We start from the raw sequence: 25,001 nt of genomic DNA, 5'->3' as shown, positions 1-25,001 counted from the left end.
TTTGTGCAACTTTCACTCGTCTTTATCTTCCAATGCTCCTACACATAAAACAACATAATTTAGCTCAAACGTCGTACAATTAACCACTAAAATAATAACATGTAAAGCGAGTAATATTCTAAAAGTATAGCATTTTAGCCTAACATCAATTATCAACTATATTAAACCCAAATAATTAGTCTAGTTAAGTGATTTTGTAAAGTATGAATGTTTAATTAAAACTAATCTAGAGTAGCAAACTGAGCGATTACAGAAAACAAGTGGGCAATCTTAGAGATGAATTCAATAGGAGAGAATATTCCAAAGCTATGGGTTAGCTAACAATCCCGTTGAGTCTTCCACTTAAAGTTTCTAATTAATTTATCGAGTTTATTGATTGACAAGGTTAATATTACTCATAGTATTCTCCCGAAGTACTACTCGTCTGTTCAAGCTAACCTAACGCCTATATTCCTATGGAATTAGGATTTGCAAGAACACATTAATAATTTTCGTATAATAACCAAGTAAGGCAATTAGGTATATCCCTATCCTAACCGCAAATCGGTTCAAGAACTTGCTGTACTCAATCTTCTATGCAATCTAGAATTCTCTCTCCCGAGTTCAATCCTAGATTCGTAAATAATATTCAATTGGTGATCAAGCAATCGAATAAATAAACACAAGATTGAATAAATAAACCAATATAATAAAATAATAAGAAAAATTCAAGCTTCAAACTACAACGTTGTCACGACCCAAAATCCCACCACATGCGTCGTGATGGCACTTAGTCTCTAAGACTAGGTAAGCCGATTATAATTACAATTCAAGCCCCTTTTTATAAAGATATAATTTAATACACGTGTCGAAACCAACAGCGGCAATAATTTTAAAAACCTCCCAAGACTGGTAATACTGAGTCACGAACTCTAACTGAATTTATGAAATGATCTCAAGGATCTAGTATACAATACTGTTCGAATAATAATTAACAGTACAATAAAATGGAAAGACTCCAAGGGACTGCGACAACCAAGCAGCTGTACCTTGAATCCTTGCGATCAACACACTAACTCTGCCCGAGTCCGATATCTCTAATACCTGGCTCTGTACAAAAATGTGCAGAAGTGTAGTATGAGTACACCACGGTCGGTACCCAATAAGTATCAAGACTAACCTCGGTGGAATAGTGATGAGGTACAGTCAAGACACTCACTAATATATTAACCTGTGTAGTGTAGCAGTATATAATAATAAAAATAATAATAATAATAATAATAGAAACAAATGGAAATGATGGCAACAAGAATAAATAAATGATGTAAACAACAAGGCAACAAGAACACCATAAATATTGCTCAAATGAATAAGGAACACAAATACAACCAATCAATCAAGTCCCTCAAATATACGTCTTTCCAATGTAAGTACTTCAAGTATAAATCTTTCAAATATAAGTTTTTTCAATAAAAATCCTTAGAATATAACCTTGTCAAATAAATATATAATTCGAATATACTCCTTTCAAATAATTTTTTTTCAAATATAATTCTTTCAAATAATATTTTTGGAATATAATTCCTTCAAATAAAAGTCATCTTGTGACACCTCATTTCATAATCATAAAAATACGGGTCTCAACCCACTTCCATATTTTCACGGTACCTCGTGCCCATATTTCTATCACAACTGCACGGACAACTCACGTGCCAATAATATTAATGTATATAAGATCCACATGATAAATTTATTTCCACTAAAGTGAGTTTACAATTTTTAAATCAAGTAAGAAATCAACAAAGAAATGAATTTATTTTAGAAATTATTTGGGTGAAGAAAATAACATTGCACTTAAACTAAAGCATCAGATAAACTATTGATTTGGATGTAAAACTATTTAATTTAAAATATAATAATAATTTCTTTTATTTAAATCAACTCAATCATCAAAAATCAGTAAGAAAAACCAAAAATATACTTCTTCATAGTCTCGTGCTAAAAAGCCAAAGCCAACACAATACAACTAGGAGCACAAAACACATAATAATAAAGTCAACTAGTGCATCACGGAAGAAGACAAGAATTTACAAATAAAATGAAACAAAATCACCCAAGACAAGAACATAAATAAAGTAATATCAACAGGGCACTCTCGAGGTACCGCCTCGTAGTTCCAAATCATAAATAAATTGACAATATCTCATTTTCTTATATCACCGCGGGAGCCTTCACATTTAATTTTTAAGAAATTATTTTTTTCGAAATAGCGTCCCGCGTTTTAGCCACCCTTATCACACCGCATGACTTCTAGTAGTTCTCCTACTAGCCACGCGTTTCAAGCCACCCTTATCTCACCGCATGCATTTGAACACCCTGAGCTTATATCACCGCATGCGTATCAATATCACAATATTTCACAAACCGCACCTCAAGTGCCAAAATATCACAGCATAATACAACTTGCACCTCAAGTGCCCACATATCATAACATATCACAAATTGCACATCAAGTGCTCAAATATTATAACATATCACAAATTGCACATCAAGTGCTCAAATATTACAACATATCACAAATTGCACATCAAGTGCTCAAATATTACAACATATCACAAATTATACATAAAGTGCTCATATATTATAACTTTTCACAGAAATCAACAATACATTATTTTTTCACAATAAGGAGCCCATGGCTCGACCATAATATGCACAAAATCTATACAAATATATCCAGGAGTGAACAACTCAACAAAATAATATTTCATATAAAAATCAAGGTGGCAATCACACCAAATCATCATATAAAAACAAATCCAACAAAACAAGGATTCGGGTAAGACAATTAAAGGATTTAATAAGTGCCAATAATTTCCAATTTAATACATAAAGGCGTCTAAGGATTTAAACCAATGCCATTTGCACATATAAACCAAGTACGTACTCGTCACCTCGCGTACATGGTTTTCAATCACACAAATTGCACATAAGACTCAATGCCTAAGGGGAATTTCCCCCACTCAAGGTTAGGCAAGATACTTACCTTTTTGAAGTTAGGCCAATATTCCAAAATTGCCTTCTTGCTTGAATTGACCTCAGGACAGCTCAAATCTAACCAAATTAATTCAACTCAGTGAATACTAATTATAGGAATTAATTCCATATGAAAATATTAATTTTCCAACAAAATCCGAAATTTAACTCAAAAATTGCATGTGGGGACCACATCTCGGAATCAGAAGAAACTCACAAAATCCAACAACCCATTCAATTATGAGTCCACCCATACCAATTTTATCAGATTCCGATAACAACTCGACCTCCAAATCTAACATTTTCGTTCTTGAAACGTTTTGTAAAAATCTTGATCTCTTCCATTTAAGTCAGAAATAAATGATGAATATAACCACGGATTTATGAAATATAATCATTTTTGGATATATGATACTTACCCAAGTCGAAGTCGTGAAAAAATCGTCAAAATCGCCCAAGAACCGTGCTCCAAAAATCCAAAAATGAAATGAAGGAAATGACCATTTTTGGTCCTTAAGTTTCTTCCCATCGTCACTAAAAGTCCATTTTCCGTCACTAAAAGTCCATTTTTTGTCACTAAAAGTCCATACCAGAACTTACTTGCACCAACAGTTATTTGTTTCACTAAAAAGGCTCTAACTCCATTATACGAACTCGGAATTCGACGATTCTTGTTCCTATGAGTCACAAATAATAGTACGAACCTAGTCGTTCAATCGAAACTCAATTCAGATATCATTTGCTCAATGCGATACCAATGTCGATCGTTTAACAATTAACTGATGTTTTGCACTAAAAACCCAATCACGACTTGATGAAATTAGTCCAAACTTTTCAGATCACTCCTATAATTCATTATCAAAATCCGAAAAGTCTCGAAATCAAATTTCGATCTCTAGAACTAAAAATGGACATTTGGATCATTACATGCTTATGCTGAAAACATCAAACCCTTTCAAAACTCTTCCCTGACAGCGTGTATTATATCAACCATAACTTCTTGTACTCAATTCCAACTGTCAAACGGTTTAAATTTCTGCAAACTAGATACAAAGGTCTACAACTTTTGTGTTTTGCTCATCACCCAACTCCTTATAGATTGCGAGATATAAGCTCCCAAAGTTAGTCCCGTGCAGCAGAAATTTCTGGCGATACACACTGCTGTAGCCAAAAACTACAGTACCAGCTTCAGTCAATCGATCATAACTTTTTGTACAAATGTCGAATGATAAATGGTTTATCATTATGGAAACTAGAATCAAAGGGCGACAACTTTCAAGTTTTAATGTCCATAACTTTCTGTACAAATGTCCAAATAATAAATGGTTTAACTTTCTGGAAACAAGAACTAAAGGGCTACAACTTTCATGTTTTGAAATTTTTTAGATTTCTTTATAAAGTTCGAGATATAAGCTTCCAGAGTCGGCTCTGCGATTGCACCAGTTGCTGTCCAAAAACAGCTTCTGCAGCAGAAAAATTCCATCAGCTCCTTTTGTCCGAAATCCATTCCGTTAACCTTCCGAAATCCACCCGAGGCCCTCGGGACCTTAAATAAATATAACAACATGTCTCAAAATATAATACGAACTTATTTGAGGCTTCAAACCATGCCAAACAACGCCAAAATTATGAATCGCGCATCGAATCGAATTATGAGTTTTCAAATCTTCCAACTTCTATATTTTGCGCCGAAACATATCAAATCAATTCCGATTGACCTCAAATTTTGCACAAAAGTCATAAATGAAATAACAGATCTAAGAAAATTTTCAGAATTGGATTCTGACTCCGATATCAAAAAGTCAACTCCCCGGTGAAACTTCCCAAAAATTCAACTTTCGCCATTTCAAGCAAAATTTCACTACGGACTTCCAAAAAACATTTCAGACACGCTCCTACGTCCAAAATCACTATACAGAGCTATTGGAATCATCAAAACTCTATTTTGGGGTCGTTTACATATAATTCACTATCCGGTCAATTATTTCAACTCTTAACCTTTCAAAACACGAATTGTTCTTTCAATTAAATCCTGAATTATCCGAAAATCAAAATTGACCACCCTCGCAAGTCATAATACACATTTCAAAGCTGCTCGAGACCTTAAGCCACCGAACGGAACGTAAATTCTTAAAATGACAAGTCAAGTCATTACATCCTTCCCCTCGTAAAACATACGTTCGTCCTCGAACGTGCTAAGAATTATTCTGAGGACATTAAATTTTGTGTGTATTATTACACGCATAATCGCAGTTGATTCTACGTCACCACAATTTAGCATGGGTCCGACAACACCATCTCAGTTGAGATTATTTCTTTTATCCTCATTTATAAACTTTAAAGCCAACTTCTTACACTCGAATTAATTTCAAAAGGCCTTACTATGACATCAACGCACGGTATTAGTTTCAACAAGCTATAGCAACTCGTGCCTACGCAAACATCAACATATGCACATAACCACATCTCTTGTCATAATAGCTGTTTATAATTAATTCCATCATCCTCAATTAATCTCATATTAACTAAAATCTCATTTAAAATTTTTCCAACACTGACAACAACACGCGAGGCATGAAGACCTCATAATTATTTATCCGAATCAACGAGTCGCATTTAACATTACCTGGGCACTCACCTTATAGGTTAAAACGCAATGTTTACAGCACGAATATGGATAAATATGCACAGAAACTTATAAAAGAATTATCAAATAAGCCTAAAAGGCATGACTCCCCATTAATACTATAGTTCAAATTTAATTTCACAAAGGGAGAATTTAAACTCATAAATGTTTTACCACAAGTACCTCATCCTTATATAACTTCCATCGCGGCTTGTAGCCCAGTTTAAATATTTTACATCATATAAAAATGCGAGGATCTCGTCCTCAACTCCGAATCACAAGTATTTTGCACATTGTGCCAACTGAAATTTTCAATTTCCTTTCTTTCTTCTTTTCAATAAATGTCGTAAACAATTTTCTAAATACATAATGAACCCCTCATTCCAATAGGGCATAAAATTCATAAAATTGAAATCAATTATTCCGAAATCACATCAAAACCCACTGTAGTGAGTAATAAAAATCACTTTTGGACTTATAGCCCTCAATGGTGTACAAAAATAAAAATGATAGACACGGGCTAACATCATCAAATCTCCCAACAGGGATAAACATATAAGTGGGTCACAAAATTACGAAGCTCTCCCATAAGCGGAGCATAATAGGAGGACTCGCCTCAATATTCAGAACCGAATTAAATTAAGGAAAAATATTCTTTTATAACAGATCAGGATCATACCTGTAACGACACCATCTGGTGTAGTGGCTTCAGCCACACCATAGCAAATATATCAATGGGCTGGGCCTCCCCCTCTAGGGCGCCCTTTACCAGCCTGTCCTCCACCTCTAACTGGTTGTGCACGTGGAGTATTAACTGGAGTAAAGCTTGTAGCTTGAGTGCTCTAATGAAATCCACCCCTCCCAAGTCTGGGACAATTTCTCTTGATGTGTCTAGTATCACCACACTCATAACAACCCCTCTGCGGGTTCGGATGCTCACACTGAGTCTGTGCCGGATAACTAGAATAACCATTATAGGAACCTCATGTCGGTGGTGCATTAAAAGAACTTACTGGAACACCCCGAGTATTCTGAAATTGTTTCCATGACCCCGTTGATACTGAAATGTAGAATTATTAAGGACGCAGGAATACCGCAAGTACCAGCATCATCCCATACAAATCTCAGCTCTTAATCACATACAAGTTTCGGAGAACCTTTCAATACCACATAAATGCATCTTAGGCCAAAACTCATATAACACATGACCCCACAATCTGATCATTGATAGTGGATTTCCTTCACTTGGCGCGAAGCCATAGGACACAGTCTGATGATCCACAATACTAACCTTCACCGCTCGTACAACACCAGTCATATTACACATCAAGTCATTTATTTGCCGCATGTCATGTAATGACCCGGCCAGTCGTTCCGAGAGTTATAGCCTTGTTTCTCCATTTCTGCTTCTTTATGTGTTGTTCAGCTGTGTTGAGTTGCATCGAGTTGGTAGGTTTGGGTCCGGAGTAGTTTTCAGGTGAAATGATCACTTAGTCCCTTAGTTAGAAAGCTAAGTTAGAAAAGTCAACCGGAAGTTGACTTATGAATAAACAAACTCATTGGGTGATTTTAGACTTAAGAGTGTGTCCGGAATGTAATTTAGAGGTCCGTGGTAGAATTAGGCTTGAATTGGCGAAAGTTAGAAATTTGGCGATTTTGGTCGGCAGTGGAAAATTAGGTATCTGGGTCGGAATGGAATTCCAAAAGTTGGAGTAGGTTCGTAGTGTAATTTGTGACGTGTGTGAAAAATTTTAGTTAATTCCGAGTTGATTTGATATGTTTCGGCGCGAGTTTTTGGAAGTCGAAAGTTCGAAAGTTCATTTAGTTTGATTTGAGGCGTGTTTCGTCGTTTAAATGTTGTTATGCATGATTTGAGGCCTTGAGTTGGTCTGTGTTATGTTATGAGACTTGTTAGTATATTCGTACGGGGTCCCGAGGAGCTCGGGTGAGTTTCGGATAGGTTTGTGTTGTGTTGCGCTCGTTTTTCTTATGTTTCGACGTCGTTTTTTCAAGCATAAATGATATCATATTGAACAAATATGCTCTGATTTCTTTTTTGATTGAAGCATTAGATCCGTATCGTAATTACGGACCCGTAGCAAAAAGAATCGTCGAATTTGGACATCGTATGAGGATTTTATGGTCACTTTACTAAGAATTAGGTTGCCAGATTTTCAAATTACTTAGGAAATTGCCACTCCATTCGTATTTAAAATTCTGCACTATTTACAAATATTAAAACCTACATATCTACTTCATTATAAGGTCAAATTGAGTGATTCAAAAGTCTAACTTGACTAAAATTTCATAAGGAATCCATTGGAGGCATAAAAAGCGAGTTCGAGATCGTTTGGCATGAGAAACGAGGCAGAATAGTTGGCAGAAAAATATATAAAACGACAGTTTGTTCATTCGGTCATATTTTGAGTTGGGGAGCTCGGATTTGGGCAATTTTGGGAGAGATTTTCACCATAAGGATTGGGGTAAGTGTTCTCTACTCAGTTTTGGTTATATTTCATGAATCCATCTTCGTTTTTGGGATTTGATTGATGATTTCAAAGTGAAATTGAGGGAGTTAGGGTTTGAGTTTTGGAGAGTTTAAGTGTGGATTTGAGGGACCAAACGGAGTCCGATTTTGATGAATTTTATATGGTTAGACTCGGTAGAGGACGAGGTTTATTATTCTGGCATTGTTTTTTACTGATTTTGAGACATGGGCCCGGGGGCTAGGTTTTGGCCGGTTTCGAGTTTTTGGAATATTTTGTAGTTTTTATTGTGGAATTTGATTCATTAGTCTATTTTGATGGTATTAATATGATTATGGTTAGATTTGGAGCTTTTGGAGACCGAGTCCAGAGTCGAGGGCATCTCGGAATAAGATTTTACGTTGTTAAGGTAAGTAACAGTTTTAACTCTGGCTTTGAGGGTATAAACCCGGAGATTTGATATCACGTGATTGTTTGGAGGTGATACCCACGCTAGGTGACGGGCATGTGGGTTTGCACCCCGAGGGAATGAGTCTTGGTCCATCCCGTGAGGCCTCATGGCCATCATCTGTGTTTATGTAGTTACTTGTTGTTGGACTTGTCTGCCTTCATGTTAGAGATCATACTTAGGCTTTATTCATGCTCACATTATTTGTACTCAGTCATAGAAATTATTGTACATGTTTACCTCAGTCTCTATTATTCTGCTGATATGTTGTGATACTTGATGTGGGTTGTGTCCCCTTATTGGTGGTGCATTGTGAGGCTGGAGAGGTACATGACTGAGTGAGGCCGAGGGCCTGGTTGTGAGGATATTAATACCATAGCGTGTGAGTTGTCCACGTAGCACGTGAGTTGACCGTGCAGGTCCAGGTATTGATACCATAGCGCGTGAGTTGTCCGCGTAGCACGTGAGTTGACTGTGCGGATCCAGATATTGATATGATGGCACATGAGTTATCCGTACTTAGCGCTTGGGCTTTGGGAGCCCCTCCGGAGTCTGTACACACCCCCAGTGAGTGCAGAGTGTTGAGCGTTGAGTACGAGTGCTGATTGATGGAATGACATTGCTGTTAGGTTGCATTTACTTTTGTTGTTGCTACATTTACCTGTTAATTTTCCTTGTAAGTCTTACTGATTTATGAAATTACCTATCTACTCATGTTTGTACTTAATTATGGAAATAATAATTGGATTATTCTTCTTAGCTCGTCACTACTGCTCAGTTCCTTAGTCATTTCTATTACTACTGAGTCGGTTGTACTCATACTACACCTGCACTTTATGTGCAGATCCAGGTGAGTTAGAAGGTGGCAATCGTTAAGTTCAGGCCGACTATCTTTGGAGACTGCAAGGTAGTTGTTAGCGTCTGCAGGACCTTGTTACTCCTCTTGTCATTTCTTCTTTTGGATAGTTAGACAGTTTATATATCTTAGTTCATAGTTTTAGATGTTCATGACTTAGTGACACCCCGATGTTTGGGGCTCGTTTCCATATTTTCTATATTATATTTAGAGTTGATTTAGTTTATGAGAAATTCAAATGTTGGTATTGTTTTATTAAATTCTTATAATCGATTTAGTAGTAATATTTTGGGAAATAGGCTTGCCTTGTAACACGATAGGCGCCATCACGACCATGGTTAGATTTTGGGTTGGCGCATGTCATCCTCGTAACAGTTAAACTCGCTTCCTCCAGTGCCTTGACTGCTAGTATGTACCCTTCACTAAATGGAAATCCCATACGAACCACATAGTCTCTAATACCACCAACTATCTTCAGAATTACATCCACCTCACGACCCTACCACGATTGTGACAATTAGGCAACTAATTAAACCTTCTTAAGATCGTACTTATCAACCAAATGTCAGAACCTGCTGCACCCCCATGTGCACAACTGAATGATCTCTTAATACTTCCGCATCCTCGATCTGGACGACACGTGGTAACAATGGTTGAGCAACCCTGGCTCCCTTATAACCCCTTTGTAGTATCACGAACCATTGACACATAGTTGATACCGAGTGCGTAATTTCATGCACGAGTGGATGCAAAAGAACATAAGATATATGCTTCACGCTGAATAAATATCGCACGATAAGGAATGAAAGAAGTGAAAAATTTTCCTACAAGCTCTGTAGCCTCTCGAAGATAAATACAGACGTCTCCGTACCGATCCTCAAGACTCTACTAAACTCGTTCGTGACTCGTAGAACATATGAACCTAGAGCTCTGATACCAACTTGTCACGACCCAAAATCCCACCACAAGCATCGTGATGGCACTTAGTCTCTAAGACTAGGTAAGCCGATTACAATTACAATTCAAACCCTTTTTTTATAAAGATATAATTTAATACACGTGTCGAAACCAATAGCGGAAATAATTTTAAAAACCTCCCAAGACTGGTAATACCGAGTCACGAACTCTAACTGAATTTATGAAATGATCTCAAGGATTGAATATACAATACTGTTCGAATAATAATTAACAGTACAATAAAAAGGAAAGACTCCAAGAGACTGTGACAACCAAGCAGCTCTACCTTGAATCATTGCGATTAACACACTAACTCCGCCTGAGTCCGATATCTCCAATACCTGGCTCTGTACAAAAATGTGCAGAAGTGTAGTATGAGTACACCAAGGTCGGTACCCAGTAAGTATCAAGACTAACCTCGGTGGAGTAGTGACGAGGTACAGTCAAGACACTCACTAATCAATTAACATGTGCAGTATAGCAATATATAATAATAATAATAATAATAATAATAATAATAATAATAATAATAATAATAATAATAATAATAGAAACAAATGGCAATGATGGCAACAAGAATAAATAAATGATGTAAATAATAAGGCAACAAGAACACCATAAATATTGCTCAAATGAATAAGGAACACAAATACAACCAATCAATCAAGTCCCTTAAATATACGTCTTTCCAATGTAAGCACTTCAAGTATAAATCTTTCAAATATAAGTTTTTCAATAAAAATCCTTAGAATATAACCTTGTCAAATAAATATATATTTCAAATATACTCCCTTCAAATAAATTTTTTTCAACTATAATTCTTTCAAATAATATTTTTGGAATATAATTCCTTCAAATAAAAGTCACCTTGTGACACCTCATTTTATAATCATAAACATACGAGTCTCAACCCACTTCCATATTTCTACGGTACCTTGTGCCCATATTTCTATCACAACTGCACGAAAAACTCACGTGCCAATAATATCAATGTATATAAGATCCACATGATCAATTTATTTCCACTAAAGTGAGTTTACAATTTTTAAATCAAGTAAGAAATCAACAAATAAATGAATTTATTTTTAGAAATCATTTGGGTGAAGAAAATAACATTGCACTTAAACTAAAACATTAGATAAACTACTGATTTAGATGTAAAACTATTTAATTTAAAACATAATAATAATTTCTTTTATTTAAATCAACTCAATCATCGAAAATTAGTAAGAAAAATCAGAAATATACTTCTTCAGAGTCTCGTGCTAAAAAGACAAAGACAACACAATAAAACTAGGAGCACAAAACACATAATAATAAAGTCAACTAGTACATCACGGAAGAAGACAAGAATTTACATATTAAAGGAAACAAAATCACCCAAGACAAGAACATAAATAAAGAAATATCAACAGGGCACTCCCGAGGTACCGCCTCATAGTCCCAAATCATAAATAAATTGACAATATTTCATTTCCTTATATCACCGTGGGAGCCTTCACATTTAATTTTAAAGAAATTATTTTTTTCCGAAATAGCATCCCGCGTTTTAGCCACCCTTATCACACCGCATGACTTCTAGTAGTTCTCCTACTAGCCACGCGTTTCAAGCCACCCTTATCTCACATCATGCATTTGAACACTCTGAGCTTATATCACCGCATGCGAATCTATATCACAATATTTCACAAATCGCATCTCAAGTTCCAAAATATCACAGCATAATACAACTTGCACCTCAAATACTCACATATCACAACATAACACAAATTGCACATCAAGTGCTCAAATATTACAACATATCACAAATTGCAACATCGAGTGCTCAAATATTACAACATATCACAAATTGCACATAAAGTGCTCATATATTACAACTTTCCACAGAAATCAACAATACATTATTTTTCCACAATAAGGAGCCCATGGCTTGACCATAATATGCACAAAATCTTAAAAAATATATCCAACTCAACAAAATGATATTTTATATAAAAATCAAGGTGGCAATCACACCAAATCATCATATAAAAACAAATCCAACAAAATAAGGATTTAGGTAAGACAATTAAAGGATTTAATAAGTGCCAATAATTTCTAATTTAATACATAAAGGCGTCTAAGGATTTTAACCAATTCCATTTGCACATATAAACCAAGCACGTACTCGTCACCTCGCGTACATAGTTGTCAATCACACAAATTGCACATAAGACTCAATGCCTAAGGGAAATTTCCCCCACTCAAGGTTAGGTAAGATACTTACCTTTTTGAAGTTAGGCCGATATTCCAAAATCGCCTTCTTGCTTGAATTGACCTCAGGACAGCTCAAATCTAACCAAATAATTCAACTCGGTGATTACTAATTATAGAAATTAATTCCATATGAAAATACTAATTTTTCAACAAAATTTGAAATTTAACTCAAAAATCGCCCGTGGGGACCACATCTCGGAATTCGATGAAACTCACAAAATCCGACAACCCATTCAATTACGAGTTCACCCTTACCAATTTTATCAAATTCCGATAACAACTCGACCTCCAAATCTAACATTTTCGTTCTTGAAACATTTTGCAAAAATCTTGATCTCTTCCATTTAAATCTAAAATAAATGATGAATATAACCATGGATTTATGAAATATAATCACTTTTGGATATAGGATATTTACCCAAGTCGAAGTCGTGAAGAAATCGTCAAAATCGCCCAAGAACCGTGCTCCAAAAATCCAAAAAAGAAATGAAGGAAATGACCATTTTTGGTCCTTAAGTTTCTGCCCATCCATCACTAAAAGTCCATTTTCTGTCAGTAAAAGTCCATTTTCTGTCACTAAAAGTCCATTTTTCGTCACTAAAAGTCCACACCAGAACTTGCTTGCACCGGCAGTTATTTTTTTCACAAAAAAGGTTCTAACTCCATTATACGAACTCGGAATTCGACGATTCTTGTTCCTATGAGTCACAAATAATAGTACGAACCTAGTCGTTCAATCGAAACTCAATTCAGATATCATTTGCTCAATGCGATACCAATATCGATCGTTTAACAATTAACTGATGTTTTGCGCTAAAACCCCAATCACGACTTGATGAAATTAGTCCAAACTTTTCAGATCACTCCTATAATTCATTATCAAAATCCCAAAAGTCTCGAAATCAAATTTCGATCTCTAGAACTAAAAATATACCTTTGGATCATTACATGTTTATGTTGAAAACATCAAACTCTTCCAAAACTCTTCCCCGACAGCGTGTAGTATATCAACTATAACTTCTTGTACTCAATTCCAACTACCAAACGGTTTAAATTTCTGTAAACTAGATACAAAGGCTACAACTTTCATGTTTTTGTCATCACCCAACTCCTTATAGATTGCGAGATATAAGCTCCCAAAGTTAGCCCTGTGCAGCAGAAATTTCTGGCGATGCACACTACTGTAGCCAAAAACTACAGTACCAGCTTCAATCAATCGATCATAACTTTTTGTACAGACGTCGAATGATAAATGGTTTATCATTATGGAAACTAGAATCAAAGGAAACCTATCAAACACGTCCGATTGACCACAAATTTTGCACAAAAGTCATGATCGACATTACGAACCTACTCCAATTTCCGAAATCGGAGTCCGACCCTGATATTAAAAAGTCCATTCCCGGTCAAACTTCTCAAAAACCTTCAAATTTTTAACTTTCGCCAAATGATCCCGAAATGACCTACAGACCTCCAAATCCATATCCGGACGCGCTCCCAATACTAGAATCACCATACGGAGCTATTCCCAAACTCTGAATCCTAAACAGACATAGATAGCATTGAAATGCACTCCAACCCAATTTTATGAAATCCTTCCAAAATGACAACTTCCACAATATGAGCCGAAACGTTCCCGGGTCATCCAAAACCCGATTCGGACATACGCCCAAGTCCAAAATCATCATACGAACCTGTTGGAATCTTCAAATCCCGATTCCGAGATCGTTTACTCAAACATCACCCTTTAGTCAATTCCTCCAACTTAAAGCTTCTAAAATTAGAATTTTCTTTCCAAATCAACTCTGAACTTCCTGAAATTGAATTCCGACTATGCGTACAAGTCATAATACCTGAAGTGAAGCTGCTCAGGGTCTCAAACTACGGAATAACGCGCTAGAGCTCAAAACGACCAGTCGGGTCATTACAGCAGATTTTGGTGATATCGATGTCCAAACGGAATTCCGAGATCGGGAATAGTTCTGTAATGTTATTTAAGACTTGCACGCAAAATTTAGTGTCAATCCGGGTAGTTTAAGTATGTTTCGGCGCATTTGGAGTAAATTGAAGAACTTGAAGTTTATTGGTTTGATTCAATGAATTTTGGGGTGCGATTCTTAGTTTTAATGTTATTTCGGGTGTTTCGAGAGTTCGAGTGAGTCCATTTTATGATTTCAAACTTGCTGGTATATGCGGGCGGGGCCCCGGGGGCCCCGAGTGCCGATCGGGCAAGGCTCGAGCCAAGTTGGGAGCTTAGAGGAACAGCTGAAGCTCCCAGATCTGTCATAATCGCACCTGCACTTGGCCAGCCGCAGGTGCGGGCTCGCAGATGCGAGCCACGAGCCCCAGAAGCGAAATATCGAGGGCAATCCGAAATCGCAGATGCGGAAGATTGGGCGCACCTACGTGACCGCAGGTGCAAGAGTTGTGGTCGCAGGTGCAGCTAGGCTCGCAGAAGCGGCCCCTTCTGTCCGCAGATGCGGAGTAAGGCCAAGTGAGGGAAAAACGCACATGTGAGGTTATTGTCGCATGTGCGAGACCGCAGATGCAGCCAAGGCACTGCAAGTGCAAAAATCGCTAGCCAGTGAGGGTACATTTAATACGGTACCTAGGCCATTTTTATCACATTTTTCTTTCACTCTTGGGCGATTTGAAAGCTTTTAAGGAGGGGATTTCACCTAGCACTTGGAGGTAAGTGATTTCTACCAATATTGAGTTAAATACATTGATTAAGGGTAGCTAATAACATATAAATTAGTAAAAAATCATGGGTTAAAGTGAAAACCTAGGTTTTTGATAAAATGAGATTTAACCACGAAATTTATAATGGAATTTAATAAAAATCATATATTTGAGTTCATAAGGTTATGGGTAATAATTTTCTTCAAACATTTTTAGAATCCGGGCACGTGGACCTGAGGGTGAGTTTTAGGACTTTTGCAAATAGGCTTGGGAAATCATTTTGAATTTGATAGTTAAGGTATGAACTTTTAAGCATGTATTAATTATTTCATATAATATTTGACTAGTTTCGAGTCGTTTGGCGCCAAATTGAGGATGGGGCACAAATCTTGGACCGGAAAGTAGGCCTTGAGATGAGGTAAGTCTCTTTTCTAACTTTGTAAGAGGGAATTAACCCCATAGGTAAATTATAACTAAATATGTGCTCCTACGTGTGGGGACTACGTATGTACGAGGTGCCGAGAGTCCGTACGTAGCTACTAACTATGCTATTGTCCGGGTAGTCTAGGACCCATACCATGCTATACTTGAAATGTTTGCACTCCTACTTGTTGAGTTAATTGCTTAAGTCATATTGAAAGTTGATAAAAGAATTGTAAAAGGTTAAATTAATTTACTTAAAGTTGCGAATGGAACACTTGACTATAAATGAGAATTTGTGTGTTATTTGAAATATTTTCTATTTGTGGAGCAGGCCGAACGTCTCGGTAGCAGATAGATGCATCTATGGTTCGTGTTGTTCGACCATCGACAGTGCACAATTTAAATATTAAGTTGGATCGAGCCGTACGACCTCGGCATAATATGCGCATGAAAATCTTTGGAACTATTCATGATTTATATTGCTTAAAATGCCTTAAAATACGAGTTGTTAAATAATGAAACTAAACTCGGGATTTAATATTTGCGAAAGAAGAATTTACTATTTCCTGATATTTGAGCTTTCAGTATTGTTCATGAAATCCATGCTTAGTATAAAATTTGATATATCATTATTGGCCCATAGTAAGTGTCAAAGTCGACCCCTCGTCACTACTTCTTCGAGGTTAGACTGGATACTTACTTGGTACATGTTGTTTATGTACTCACGCTACACTTCTGCACTTGACTGTGCAAGATCTGAGGCAGGTACATCTGGTTACCAGTTCGGTGCGCATATTTGATCCCCGCTACGAGACTATACGGTGAGCTGCCCTTCCGAGCCGTTTTACAGCAGTTGGAGTCTTTCTTTTGTTAATTTGTTCCGTCTATTCCATTTCAGGCAGTAGATTAAAATTCTTTTGTATTTTCTACTAGTAGCCCATATACTTATAACATCGAGTCTTGGCACACACTAGTAGACTTATGATTTTTGGGTTGTATTTCTACGGTTATGATTTCATTTAGCTGAAAGAATTATATATACCTATAAAGAGAAACTATCCATATATTCTTTTTACCTCTCTCTCTAGTTTAGAATGAAAGAAAAAGAAAGATCAACAGCTTGATCGCTCTGTTTTTCATAAATGATAGAATTGTTTCTTCTAAAAAGGGTAGAAAGCATTAGTAGAGCGTATCAAAATACTTTCAATACATTATTTATTCTTTCGTAAATCATGACATCTTATTATTCTACCAGCTAGCTCCATGGCATTAATTTCCACGTCGTTCTTCTTTGTCTAGTTCTTTTGAAGGCAAGGTTATTCCATTGCAACATAATGGTTACAGTTCAAGCAATATTGACGATATTCGAAGTCCCCTTCCGTAGAAGAGAACTCCTCTGCTGCTATCATATTTATAGGTGAACACCCAGTCCCACAAATGGTACAAATCGACACTAGAAGCGAAATATCCAGGATTCAATCCTATCCATGTGGATTCATGTCCACCTATGTTGCTTGAACTCTCCTAAAATGTGGCCGAAAGTAGTGTATTTTTTAAGGATCCAACACGGGTGCGGCAGCATTTTGGAGAGTCCGTGCAACATAGCTCTCCACCCCATTATTATCCTTCCAAGCAATTTACTAATAACGTGACATGTACATCTTTGTACTGTCGATCTCACCCTGCAATGTCAATTGGTCGTTGACCATGTTGATACATCTAGCAGTAATGGAAGGAATAATAGGCCAGGATAAGATGAGATTTACTACCTACTTCTGATGAAGGTAGTACCAGTATTTCAAACATGGTCTTTGGTTGTGCAAGAAGCAATAATATTGGTGGTAATGTAGACGGGATTCTTGGGCTTGGATGGGGCTATATTTCAATTGTTCATCAAATTGGTAAATCGTTTTCATATTGTATTGGTAGCATTACTGACCAAACATATGCTTTTAACCAACTGATCCTCCAAACTCCAGGGTTACACTACGTCACTTGCAATCTATGCTGCTTCTTACTATGTTACTATAGTAGGAATCGGGATTGGGGACAAACAAGTAGCTATAAATAAATAAAAAGATGTTCTCCCAACCTAACCGAAATGTTGGAGTTCTCATTGAAGAGTATATGAAGTGGTCACTGGTCAGTGCATAGGTACAAAATCTATTGGATGGAGTTCTAGTTCCTAAACATCGCCCTGGACAATTATGCTATAAAGGTCTCATGTCCAAAGACTTGATAGGTTTAATCCCAGCTTTAGCGTTTCAATTTTCCCACGGTGCTGAGTTAGTGTCACAACCTGATAGCCTATTTTTTCAAGTATATGACAATCTTATATGCATGGGTATAGTTATGTCTGAGATTATCATTGGCATTCAAGTCCAACAGTATCACAACGTCGGGTTCGACCTTACTAATCATAAGTTGTATGTACAAAATGTTGACTGTGAACTACTGGAAGATTAGGTTTCTTGCACCTCCATAGTTATATTGATGTACTTTCCCCCCTTTCGGTTTCTAAATTGAATGTCGTGGGGATCAAAACCTGAGGTGGTGTATCACATGTATAGATAATTCCAACTGGATTAAAGCTGGCAACACGTAATTGCTGAATCTTACTCCCTCCATTCCAATTTATGTGATCTTGTTTGACTGGACACGGAGTTTAAGAAAAATGAAAACTTTTGTAATTTGTGGTACTAAACAAGTCAAAAAGGGGCCAGAATATTTGTGTGGTTATAAAAGCTTCTCATTAAGGATAGAATTGTAGGTTTAAGCTAAATTATTTTCAAATTTAGAAAGGTGTCATTCTTTTTGGAACGGACCAAAAAGTAAATAAGTTCACATAAACTGGAACAAAGGGAGTACAATTTACTACAAATTGAAAATTTTATGAGTTTTAGATCAAGAAAATACCAAAAATCCTTAGTGTATATGGCTAATTCATTCATTGGGAATCTCTATTAAAATGACCATATGAAAATAATGCTCAATATTTACAAGTTAAATCATCATCCTTGTTAGAGAATCCCCCACCTAATACTTGATCACGTGATGACGCAGCCACAGATCATACATGGCCAAATGAAAAGCATCATATCTGATGGGAGGTGAATGCCACTCGAAGTGCCTCTGGACCTGACCATGAAATAATAATCAGTAGAAAGTATTTTGCTTTTGATGCTTTTCGAGTTGATGACATTTCAAAATGCAACGCATCTGCTTTTCGCATATCCACTAAAAGATCGTTCCAAATTAAAGTACATGTGGGATAAACAGGAGACTGATTCTAATTTCTAAGGCATGTTGCTTAACTTTACTAAATTGGTGTGCAGCGCTTCAAGTTCTTCCAGCATAATGCTCTTGAGAAGTTTCTTCAGCTGATATACATCTCACTCTCTTAGTATGACCGCAAATTTATGCCAATTGAGAATGTCATTGAATGGCAAGTCATAATAATCAGAGAGTATTACTGCATAAGCATCCAAAAGTATTGGAGATTTAGGTACTATTCACACTGATCAATTAGGAACAATCAAACAAAAGAAGCAAAATGCCTTCTGAACTTTTTCTTGTGGGAGCAAACAGAATATTGTAAATGCAGAAATTTGTTCCTTAATTTTGTTAGCTCATTAAGTCTTCGTATAGGAGCTACACCAATTTTTTTACATTGAAAAAATTAAAAATTACGTTATCCCTCCCAAAAAAAAACAGAACAAACAAAAGATCTTGAGCAGCAATTTCACTAATTTCAGCATTTATTACCCTGACACCAGTAGATAACAGACAATCCATCATAGTTAGAAGGTTGCTTAATCATTTTGGGAGACTGGTAGCACATCATCACAGTCAACTTTCCAACCATTCATAACACTTAAAATGCTTTTAATCATATAATTATAATAACTTCATTCAGTAAAAACAAAAGAAGAGGTGAATGAGTCTCTTGAACCACAATTCAATAATTTCAGTGTTTTGATCACCCTGACACCAATAGACAACACAAAATCAAATACACTTAAAATGTTGCTCACTCCTTTGGGAGATCGGTCGCACACCATAACAGTCAACTCTCTCCACCATTTACAACATAAATCGAAGCAATAGCAATATGCGCAAAATTGAAAATCAAGACTAAGTTCCTCAATCTATAGCTTAAATTGCACAAACTTGTCAAGATCTTGCTTATAGAACATGCTCATGCCTTTCATACACTAGTTAAAAGCCTACAGCTTTTTCAGGTTTAATCTCCACGACACTGGGCTAATAGTCACTGGTGTACCAAAGCTGTCAGAACACCTTATGGCACTGGGTTATGGAAGGGTATCAGGAGACTGGGATGACTTCTCCTGCAACACATCTCTTCAAGTGGGAAATGGGGCACTCATTCAATTCTGGAAAGACAAATGGCTGGGACACACTACTCTAAAGGAGGCCTTTCCAAGATTATTCCTAGTTGCAACCAACCCAGATTCTACTATTGCTCAAAACAGGGAGGACAACACATGGAGACTGAACCAGAGAAGAGATCTAAATGATTTTGAGATTGAAGACCAATTTGCACTTCTTGAAAGCCTTCAGAACAGCTCATTCAACACCCAGAGCAGAGACAAACTCAAGTGGGGCAATAGCAGGGAAGGCACTTACTCAGTGAAAGCAAGTTATCTTCAGTTAAGCTCCAACAAAGACTTAATTGATCAATGGCCTTGGAAGGTTGTCTGGAGAGCAAAATTACCACCAAAAGTCACATGTTTCAGCTGGATCACTTTAAAGGGAGCATGCTTAACTCAGGACAATCTCATCAGGAGGAATTTTCAACTACCTAACAGATGTTACATGTGCCTTTGCAACCCAGAGACAATTAATCACCTGTTTCTTCATTGCCCAGTTGCAACAAGTATATGGAACATGTTTTTGTCACTTTTTGGACTGCACTGGACTATGCCATGCAATGTCAGGGAGGCTTTCTTGAGTTGGAATGCCTGGAGAGTTGGAAAGTCCATCAAAAGGATATGGTCTATGATTCCTGCTTGTATTTTGTGGTGCATATGGATAGAAAGGAATCAAAGATGTTTTGATGGCATTTCAATTGCCAACCATGCACTCAAGGCCAAATGTTTAGTTAATCTTTTTAGTTGGGTTAATTTTACACCTGTATATAACCCTGACTCTTATTTGGAATTTATGCCTTAGTCTTACAATAGTTTTTTTGTCATTGGGCTGATATTTCCCTTCTTTTTGTAACCTATGCATCCCCTGGATGCTTCTTGTTAATGAAATACAACTTTATTTCATCAAAAGAAAAAAAGTTGATATAACATGAATTCTTTTCAAAATAAAAAAAATGTTGATATGATACGAACTAATTCCAAAAATATTGTACACAGTCTCTATCAAAGTGTCTGTATACAGGGTCTTATCGAAAACCTCTTCATCTGCAAGCTGCTAACTTCACTAAGTTCTCTCCTCTATAATGGAAGTTAACAATATTAGTATGTTTGAATCACGCTGTTTATTACCATTCGTCACCGACCAAGTAGCCAAAAGTCAATGGCAAAATAATGACAAGATGCAGAATGAAGTAGAATACCTCTTTAGAATTACACAATTTATTGCAAAACCATTGCAATTCAATATCAAGACATGATAATTTTGCTTTCTGTAGTTTCCTTCCAAAAACAAAGGGGAAAATCACCAATAGTCCTTGCACGAACAACTCCCGCCCTCAAAACAGTGAAACCGACTGGAATCCCGCACAATAATTCTTCTCTTTTCAATTTTAGAGATATATTTGATCGCAGTGTGACAGTCAACGCAAGTCCGTAGATTCTTAAAAACCTTTATCTGTGTTCCAGGCAGAGTAGCAATAATTCCAAAGGCAACTGCTAGCTTTTCACTGTGATAGGAGAGATTTTGCTCTTTCTGCTCCTCTTCCACATCATGCAGCACATTGTCTATGTCAGGGACATATCCCTCTACTTTCATTCTCCTCCAAAGCTCCCCTAAGAAGTCATATATTTCATTTGACCTAGGATGTGATTTATCACCAACCAAGAAAACATAAACTTTTCTCTGTAAATTGATCCAACTTAAACCTGGCTTCTTCACCACACCTTTCTCTTCCATGACTTGTCTGATTTTTGCCACTTCAGTCCATTTTCCAGCAGTGGCATATATGTTTGCAATGGTAACATAAGTAGCTGCGTTCTCGGGCTCAATTTCAAATAGTGCTTCAGCAGCTTTCTTTGCTAGTTCAACGTTTCCATGAACTCTGCATCCTCCAAGCAAGGAAGCCCACAAAAACTTATCAGGCTTCATTGGCATCTGACTAATAATCTCTTCAGCCTCCTTAAATCTGCCAAATCGGCTCAGGAGATCAACCACACAAGCATAGTGGTCTGAAGTATGGGTTAGACGATGCTTGTTCTTTATTGAGTAAAAATATTCAAGCCCTTCATCAACTAAACCTGCATGAGTGCAAGCAGAAAGAACGCCAACAAAAGTAATATGATCAGGCTGAGTACCAGATTTAAGCAACAAGTCAAACAACCGAAGAGCTTCATTAGGTTGGCCATTTTGAGCATAACCATTAATCAATGAGGTCCAAGAAACTACATCGGGCCTTAGGAGCCGCTTAAATACCTTATACGCACTATCTACACTCCCACATTTGGCGTACATATGAACTAAGGTACTTGCTGCAAACGAACAAGGATCAAAGCCAATACGCATCATGTACCCATGTACTTGTTTTCCCAAGTGCTCTGTCGTTTGGTTCGCACATGCATTCAAAACTCCAGCAAAAGTAAAATCATTAGGCCTAATCCCCGACTTCATCAAATGTGAAAACAGCAAATAACCTTCCTCCCACCTCCCATCTCCAAAGTACCTATCGATCATAGCTGTCCACGACACAACATCCTTATCTTTAGTCCTATCAAAAACATGCCTTGCTTCATCTACACTCCCACATTTTCCATACATGTCACTCAAAGCACTCCAAACAACCGCATCAGAATCCAACCCAGTTCTCACAATATGACCATGAATTTCCTTTCCCAAACGTAAAGACTGAATAGAAGCAGAAGCAGCAAGAGCACTCGAGATTGTAAACTTATTACACTTAAAATTCTCATCCCTCTGCATCACTCTATACAATTCCAATGCACATTCAGGCTTATTATGCCTCGCATAACCCGAGATCATCGCGGTCCAAGAAAAGTTATCCTTCTCAGGCATTTCATCGAACAACTTCCTAGCTTCATCAATCAAACCCAATTTAGCAAACCCAGAGACCATAATATTCCAAGAACACAAATCCCTGTCAGACATTTCAACAAACAGGTCGTGTGCATCAAAGGGTTTATCACATTTGCAATAAAAGCCAAGAATCCGATTAGATATTACAACCCCAGGTCTAAAACCTGAACATTTCATACTCCTATGAACTCTCTTTCCCTCATCAAGAGCCCGATTTTCTGTACATATCCGCAAAAGGGTCGAAAAAGCTGTAGCTGAAGGACGGGTTTCGTGACGTTCGAGCAATTGAATGGCTTCTTTTAAACGCCTTTGCTCGCAAAGAATTTGAAGGGCTTCGTTGAATTTGTTTTCTTTACATAACCGCTTAATCATTTGGTCTTTGTTTGAGGATTCGAAAAAGGTCCTCTCTTTCAAATGGGTTGATATTTTTGCTGTAGACAAAGATCGAACAGTACATAGTGAATGATTATTAGGTGAAGAAGAAGTTGCAAGCTTCAGTGATGCTCTAAGATTTGCTCTCATGGTGTAGTAGTTGTTTTCTCTTAGTGATCAACACTAGTCGTTAATCAATATTGAATTTGAAGCATGTTTGGAATTTCTCTTTTAGGCGCGACAATAATTCTTTTGGATTTCCCCAGAGGTTTAATAATGTTTTTGGGTGTTTTGGGCGAAGAAGGATGTATTAGGAAAAATAATACTCATGTACTATTACTAATTTTCTATTTGGTAGTATTTTTATTAATTTCTTGTATTAGTTGTATACACCCTATTCAATATCTATTTATCTATAACTATCTATATTATATTAAAAGTATGAAAGTATTAAAAATATATTTTACACTAAACAAAATAATTATTTTATTATTTCAATAATATTCAAAACTTAAAAAGTCAACTAAAATCTTGCCTAAAATCCGGAAAACTTTTTTATTTTCTTGGTAAGAAAATTAAAAAAACTTTGCATTCAAGTTATTCAATTATTATGTATACGGTCGAAATCGGGCATACCCCATTTCGTTGGCAGGGGAGTTGCCTCGAGGGTAACCTCATAATAGATCGGGCTCAAGCTCGAAGATAGAACATCAAGCCTGGAGATCGAAGTGTTCATTGAGATTGAGGCCAGCAACAATCGAGATCAAACATGACTGACTTTAAGTAAGGCGTAATAACGGAATGGCGAGATATCAGTACCCGATCGAAGATCACGGCGAAAATTCCGGAACAGATCAAATCAAAGCGGTTATTAGTGTCAATCATGGGATCTACTTCCGTTATTAGAGTTGTACCTTATTTAGGATTCCTCTATTATATAAAGAGGGATCACATTCACTTGTAGGGGGCACAATCATTATTCACTGATAAGAATATACACATACGATGCTTTCTTTGTTTTACTTACTGTTCATCGTTGTTTGTTCCATCCTCTACTGTTCTTATTAACTAATCTCGAGACTATCACGAATCGAGGTCGAGGCATTGTTTGCAGACCGGTTTGATTTATTTTATTATTCAATTTATCTATTTAATTCGTTGTTTATCAATTGGTACTGGTTTAAATCACATTTCCTTAAAATCACAATATAAGTTTAATTGATACTCAATTTTTAGGGTAAACATATTATTTACTCCTTCGGCGGACATCTAATAATATTAAAACTCAACTATAAATTTTGTTCGCCCTTGAGAATGAACAACAATCAAGGAGTAACTCTCCAAAAAGCGATTGAAATCACAATTATTTATCATTTTATTTTCTGATATTTATGCTACATCGGAAAAACTCATGAAGATAATCAAGTGCAGGTTCCACAAAGTAAATTGCTATACAATTCTGTGTTGATAAGTTAGAAAGAATGAGTTAGAAATCTACTATATTTGAGACCCAATTTTTTTTTTGGCTTCTTTTTGTGGTTTTATGGATGATTTCTTTGTTAAATTTGTGGCGACAACATATTTTATTTTGATGAGTAAAGAGATTAAATTTAAACTTAA

The 25,001-nt window shown here is 36.6% G+C and overlaps 1 protein-coding gene across 1 annotated transcript; it reads right to left on the bottom strand.

The window, feature by feature from the left end:
• Positions 1-21,076: 21,076 nt before the first annotated feature.
• LOC107762515 (pentatricopeptide repeat-containing protein At4g37170-like) lies at positions 21,077-23,675 on the bottom strand. Its single transcript, XM_016580875.2, has one exon. It carries the CDS (start codon positions 23,529-23,531, stop codon positions 21,441-21,443), a length of 2,091 nt encoding a protein of 696 aa, XP_016436361.2. The 5' UTR covers positions 23,532-23,675; the 3' UTR covers positions 21,077-21,440.
• Positions 23,676-25,001: the final 1,326 nt, after the last annotated feature.

The sequence above is a fragment of the Nicotiana tabacum genome, chromosome 9, assembly GCF_000715075.1.
Source record: "Nicotiana tabacum cultivar K326 chromosome 9, ASM71507v2, whole genome shotgun sequence".
In the NCBI taxonomy this organism is placed as follows: Eukaryota; Viridiplantae; Streptophyta; class Magnoliopsida; order Solanales; family Solanaceae; genus Nicotiana; species Nicotiana tabacum.
Note: the sequence above shows the minus strand (reverse complement) of the source record. Positions and strands in the feature narration are given on the sequence as shown.